General features: G+C 45.5%; 1 protein-coding gene across 1 annotated transcript; it reads right to left on the bottom strand.

Annotated features, from left to right (window-relative positions):
* Positions 1-1,240: 1,240 nt before the first annotated feature.
* tnfsf12 (TNF superfamily member 12) lies at positions 1,241-6,762 on the bottom strand (the record flags this gene model as incomplete). The annotated part of the gene is made up of 6 exons (XM_084451640.1): positions 1,241-1,504; positions 2,703-2,861; positions 3,095-3,118; positions 3,214-3,305; positions 5,115-5,196; positions 6,589-6,762. 6 exons carry the CDS (start codon positions 6,760-6,762, stop codon positions 1,241-1,243), a joined length of 795 nt encoding a protein of 264 aa, XP_084307766.1.
* Between the last annotated feature and the right edge of the window lie 350 nt (positions 6,763-7,112).

Genomic DNA, 7,112 nt, shown 5'->3' with positions numbered 1-7,112 from the left:
ATGTCTATCCTCAGCCTTTATGTACATTTAATTATTTGACATACTGAACACATTTTTAATGATAATACATGTATTAACAATAGTTGGATAAGCACAGAGGATACCAGCTGTTTTAAGACAACAATTCAATCTGCAGACCTCTAATGATAAAAATAAAATAAAAAACTAGTCTACTAGATACTACATACTGTATCTGAGGATAGATATACTTCAGGACGCTGAGAAAACAAATGAAAGTTTTACAAATTTGACCCAGGTCTTTGCACTGGTGAGTGCAACTACATTGCATTGCTTGGTATGTTTAACTCTTACAGTTGCTTAATATGTTAAAACTCTAACCTCTTGATGCTCACGAGCCAAAAAGAAAAAGAAATTGTGGATGACATCACGCCAACCGTGCGCCAGGTGTACCAGTTTGTGTTCCACATCACTCAACCTGATTGGAGGAAAGTATTTTTTAAACGGCTGTGATTGGACATCAATTCACGCTACAAATGTTGGATAAGAAAGTAATTCGGATTGTTGATTATTCTTAAACAACGCATGTTGTTTCACCTCAGACCAAAACTGTGAGGATAGAAAATGCTTGTTATTACCCTGTGTAGCATCTTTAAGACTGTTACATATCGATTTCTGATCCTAACAAAAAAAAAAAAACTAAATCATACTAAAGAAAGATGTAAGCGTGGAAAGCACCGGTGAGCTAGCCAGACGCAGGGAGGACTGAGATGCCTGGATGCGCCATGGGGGGGCTCGTCTGAAGAAAACCTAGAGAGACAACAAAACAAATATATCCAGCTCATCCAACATCAACCGCTTGGTTCATCAGGAGGGTTGTATTCTGAGTGGCTAGGTCCGTTTACTGGTGGGCTGACCCCCAAGCCAAGTCCCAGGATTCACAACACCTCAGGGGGTTCCAGACAACAGCGCACCAGAGCTGGAGAAGCTCTCTATCAACAGGTACAGATTCTAAAGAAGATTCCATAATTCCACAAATCAAATTCCAAGTAGAGGTAAAGTTTCTCTAGTCAAAGTCTTGACGCTTTTTAAGTGCATTTAGTACTCTTTACCAGTATTCTTTGAAGTTTTGGTCTCTGAAAAATAAAGTGTCATTCACATCTGACAAGAAGCAATTCATCCTGTGGTTTCATGACCCCTGTCAGTCACTCCACAGTCAATCTCCTGTGTTGCTCTGATACAGGTCCGAGCAGGACGGACGCTCCGTTCGAAGGTTCCTCTGTCAGTTGACCTTGAAGATGCTGAAGTAGTGTTTGCCCGAGTGGTGGAGGCTGAGGGCGGGGCCGGTCTGGACCTGCAGCTCCGCCCCCCGCTCCAGGCGCAGCAGGCCGGACACCTGGCAGGGCTTGAGGAAGTGGAACTGGTGGTAGCCGGCGGCCGGCGTGGTGCCGTAGCCGTCCATGCACTGCAGCTTCTGCAGCCTGCGGCCCCGCACCACCGCCACGTCCAGCTTCACGTACTGAGACAGGTTCTCATTGAACAGAACCTGGGAGGCAGAGGACCAGACACACATAGTCAAGCCAGGACCCTGGTTCAATCACCACAGTTAACATAGTCACACATAGTCAAGCCAGGACCCTGGTTCAAGTACCACAGTTAACACAGTCACACATAGACAGGCCAGGACCCTGGTTCAATAACCACAGTTAACATAGTCACACATAGTCAAGCCAGGACCCTGGTTCAATCACCACAGTTAACACAGTCACACATAGACAGGCCAGGACCCTGGTTCAATAACCACAGTTAACATAATCCCTATTTCTATAAGATGTTCAATGTAAATTTTAGCAATATTAGAAGCCTCCAAAACGATTTTCCATTAACAGAACTATTGTTGCGAGTGAACTCGACGACATAATGCTACGTGTTAGTGCGCATTTCAGTAAGTCGCAAGAGTATTTTCCATCAACAATGTAGCGAATGGAATACAAATATTATCTATTGGGCACAATCAGTTGAGGTGAAGGTCTTTGGTATGCGCAAGACAGAAATCATTTTGCACACTCTATAGATACATTCTGAGCATGCGTAACATTCTTTATTTCGTTCCAACCTTTTTCCATCACATGTCGAATCAACTCTCAATAATCCACCCCTAGCGACCGGATTAAATTAGCGCATCAAAATCTGCGTTTAATCAATGTAATCATTTTGTGATAATTTTGAGCAAATTATCTTCTTAATGGAAAAAAGGCTATAGCCTGACCTATCTCCACTTGGTTTACGCTGTGTCAGCTGGAGAAAGGTCTGGCTGGACTCATTACCATTCTGGGATAAGGGGGGAAAAACGCTGAATTTCTTTAAACCAATCACAGTCATCTTCGTCGGAGTGGAGGTGGTTGTTGTTGTTTCACGTATTCTGGATTGAATCTGATTGGGAGGAACAGATTTCACCGCCACTGATTGGGCAGTAATAAACGAATGACAAGGCTTATCCCCAAAACCTACATCCGTTGAGTTAGTTGACAGTAACGCATGGGAGAAATTGATATAGGCTCTGCCACAAATAGCTTTGGATATTTAGCAGCATTTACAATATTGGCATGTGATGACAGTGCATTGTTTTATAAAAGGTAGGAGGACTGACTGGTAGGGAGGTGGGAGCGACGGGGAATACAGAAAGGGAGCCATTGGGGAGGTGGCGCAGGAGAGGTTAAGAACTACAATTCCCAGTGGCTTACCTGGCAGAAAAGGAAGTAGACTCCGGCTCTCTCCACGGTGAAGGTGCCCGTCTCCTTGGTGTACCTCACAGCCCTGCTGATGTTCAGCTCTTCATCCTCCTTCCATCCCTTTATCACACCCTCCCCTCCCACTGAACACACACATGCACACACACATACACACACACACACATGCACACACATACACAGACATGCACGCAAGCATACGCACGCACGCAAGCATACACACACACGCACACATACACATGCACGCACACGCATGCACGCAAGCAAGCGCACACACACACACACACAAAGGAGTTAACCATGACAGGACCATCAAGAGACTAGCTCAAGTTCCTTAAAAATCGTATTCAATCATGTGTGCCATCATTCACCTTTATAGCGCTCACCTTTCTCATAGGAGTCCTTGGTAACTAGTGGAAAGACAGAGAGGGGAAACTCAATTAAGACTTTACGACTGCGATCTTTTAGGGGTATATATGATTGAAAGCGCTAAAACAGATGCGACGTTATAACGCCGCGCCGACCTGCCAAGCCACTTACTCTCGAAATGAGAAGCCACTTTTCTTCCATATCCATTCCTCATTTTCCCAGTCCCCCCTTGCGAAGGGAAGGAAGACAGAATGTGAGTTACTATGACGGAGGGGGAAAAAATGCAGAGGCCACTTTTTTTTTCTCTTTTTTTCTGTCTTTTTTTTCTGTTTTTTTTTTATCCAAATGAAGATAATATCGTCGGTCACAGCTGTATCTTGGCGGCCATCGTGTATTAGTTTAGCCGTGGTTCGGCTTCCACCTGAATACTTTAACGCTTCGGCCAGATGGAGACGGATCTCCTTTCTCCCGCTACCATATCTTTCCTTCAGGTCTTTTGGTTTGTCAGTCAGTGAGCCGGGTTATTTTCTGTTCTGGCTATATTCAGAACCAGCTGGTTCCAGTCAACTAAAAAACACTGAGAGAGGGGGAGACAGAGTGAGAGATAGAGATGGAGAGAGAGAGAGAGAGAGAGAGAGAGAGATAGAGAGAAAGGGAGATGTTAAGCAGAGCACCGGAGAAGGAATATGAGAAAAGGAGAAAGTTAAGCAGGACTGTACTGTATGAGAGTAAAAGGGGAGTGTGTGTGTGTGTGTGTGTGTGTGTGTGTGTCTGGGTTGTGTCTGTCTGTGTGTGTGTGGAGGGGGGGGGGGGGGGGGGTTGTGTGTGTGTGTTGTGTCTGTGCGTGTGTTGTGTCTGTGTGTGTTGTGTCTGTGTGTGTGTGTAAGAAAGTAAGAAGGAAATATTTTTGCTTTGGCTGCACTCTGACCCAAGTGAGTTGTAAAGACCCCCGTCAGGAGAAAGCAGTATGGAGCACAGAAGGGCTGAAACAAATACAATAAATACAATAAATACAATCCATCTCCAGAAAGTGGGAAGAGGTGAATGGACAGCCTTGTCCTCCCCGAGGTTTGGTTTAGCTCCAGTATCTCGCCTGGAAGGAGATCTCAGACCATGATACTGCAACAATACTGCATATACAAATATTTTCTATATATATACACTGTACATACAATCAGATACTGTATGTTTCAGAATGGAACAGTACAATTTGAGTGGGGCCCCTCTGCTACAATGACAGGTGGGTCACCCCATAGAGGGTTAGGGTTAGCCATGGGTGAGCCTCAAGGATTTGGCCTTTAGGCCTTATATGCAGCTTTTTCCTATATAAGGCTGTCAATCAAACCAGGAGGAACATCCTGTAACTAGGACCATATTTTCAGGATATACGCAACTCAACAAGTATGGGATGCATACTGCGCATATACAGATACTTATTGATATCACAAGTATCCAAATGCTCACAAACTCTAGACTCGCCTAGTTATAAAAGAAAATTCAAGTTTACTATCGGCCATACGAACAATTTCACAACGCATGCCATGCAGTGACGACGCTAGCATAAGCTATATATATTCCACGATGGGTCATCAGAAATGCGTCCTCTTCTTTCACAACAAATGGTGACTGTGCCGGCCGCGTCAGGCGTGAGACGTCTTTCAGGGGCTGGAGTGTGCGACGTGGGCTAGCTCCTCGGGCTAGCTGGGGTTTTTTCTGGGTTCAAGTATGTCCAGGGCAGACCTGTAATTTTTGAATCAGTCATCCAGCTGCCTACCGTTTCCTGTGTCAACTTTTAGCAGCGGGTGCCCGCGAGACCTAACCGAGGAGCCACACCAGCCAAGATTACCCGGGTGGCGTTAAACGCTGTTCCAGGAAGAAGAAAAAAAGAAAAAAAGAACTATATTGTGTCTATTGTGATATTGTTGACTGTGTTGGATGACAGAGGGAGGCTTCTGTGGTAGAGCAATTTGTAACCTCTCCCATTTCCATATTCACACACGCACATACTGTACACACACACACACACACACGCAGTACCGTCTCTCTTCACCCTCTGGCCGACCAGCAACTCTCTCTTTTCCAGGATGAGCTGGACAATGGCCTTTCGCTGAGAATTTACCTGTAACACAAGAGAGAGTGAGAGAGAGAGAGAGAGAGAGAGAGAGAGAGAGAGAGAATGGGAGAGAGAAGGGGGGAGAGGGGAGAGAGAGAAGGGGGAGAGAGAGAGAGAGAGAGAGGGTGAGAGAAGGGGAGAGAGGGAAGACAAGGGGAGAGAGAATACGAGTGGGTGAAAGAAAGACCAGTGAAAGAGGGAGGGAGAGACATGGAGAGAGAGAGAATGAGAGAAGACCATCAAGTTCATCATGCTGAAGTGTATTATGGCGTGAACTTGGCACGCGCAGCATAATTTACACAGTGGGAGATTTCAGCCAACCAAGTAAACAAACAGCGTTCAGAGCCTCTGGTTGCCGCTGAAATGCGAGGCTTATAATAGGTCGGCCACTTCCTCCCAAACCGGTTGCAACACCTAATGCATGTTTTACTGTGTTGCATTCCAGGCATTTCTTAACTCATCTGCGGAGAAAGCAAAGCCGATAAAAGAAGATAAAAAATGATGTGGAATTGTGTCAAGCCAGCAAAAGTTGGTCCAACTTCAGCTGAGGCCTACTGTGTGCCAAAGGGGGCCTATTGTTAGAGATGGGGAGTGAGGGGGGAGCGGGAGGCTGGAGGCCCGTTTGAGCATTAAAACCGTGTGTATTTGGACAGGTGAATACCAGGCCGATGATGGATGAAGAATGATGGCTCCTAGTAGCACCGTTTGTGCAAACACTTGCAGGCTGTTGCATAACAACTTTGAAAGCCGTGTAATCCTGCAATCTAACATCACACCACTGGAAGTGGATAATGTGTTTTGATGATAATGTCTTAATGTATTTGGGAGTCGGTGCTCTGAATCCCTTTCCATGCATCCTTGCAAATTCTTTAGCAGAGTGCACTCTCCAATTTTAGCCTACCTGCAAATAATGGTGGCTTACCATGTTGCAAATCGCTTAACCGCAATTACACTAATGTTTTACGCAGCTCTACGCTTCAGTGCAAAGTCAGTTGGCTATAATGTGAGCTCAAGCCAGGAAGGCAAATAGTTCCAGTAAATTGGCCTAAATTTGTAACACAATTGGCAGTAAAGCGGTTAAAATTGGCAAGAGGACTAGACGCGAAATAAGAAATAACTCAACCGCTTGAGAACACTTATTAGTAAGCAATAAAACAGCCAAAACTGAAAACCAATGGACACTAAGAGAAAAGTGGCTGCTGTTTGTGTGTGGATCTTGGGGGAGCGGGAGGGGGTGCGTTTTTCCATAGACCCCCACGAGGATTCCCGTATTCGGGCACAAAAGTTGCATAACTCGCACATCAATCACAAAGTAACATGCGTAACGTTTACCCTAGATACTGCAATGCATGTGATGTGAGGTGATTTGATAGTGATTTAGAGTGAGAAGATACATACCTGCTCCAGTCGCTCTTGCAGTGTTTTGAAAGACTGGGACAGGTCCCGAGTCTGTCGCCAAGTCCAGGCCGTAAACAGTGCGCTGCAGGCGGCCAGCGACAGAGCCACCACTGCCATGAATGCCCAGACGAAGCGAAGTTTGCGCACTCGTCTCCTCTGCAGAATTCGATGCATGGTCGTGCAGACTGTCCGGTTAATTACCATCACAGACTTTCCAAAATCCCCATTTTAACTTCATCCCCGTTGTAAGTGAATTCCAGGCTATAATCTCGGGCAGGCGCACACAAAGTGGCTATCAATAGATCTGATAGAGAAAAAATCTCTGCGCACTGTTAGGACATCGCATGCCAGTCAAAACCGTCAGGCACCAAAACAATGAAAATGTCCAGCATGCCTCACTTTGTAAAATCAGTAAAACTCCTATCCGTCCCTTTGCAGGTAGCCTATACGACAGAGACAGGAATGTGCATGGTGAGCTTAAATCAACTATCGCATCTTTCTCCCACTTGTTTTCGTTGAGTCGG

The sequence above is a fragment of the Borostomias antarcticus genome, assembly GCF_949987555.1.
Source record: "Borostomias antarcticus genome assembly, chromosome: 17".
NCBI lineage: Eukaryota > Metazoa > Chordata > Actinopteri > Stomiiformes > Stomiidae > Borostomias > Borostomias antarcticus.
The sequence above is the reverse complement of the archived record's forward strand: the minus strand, read 5'-3'. Positions and strand labels throughout refer to the sequence as shown.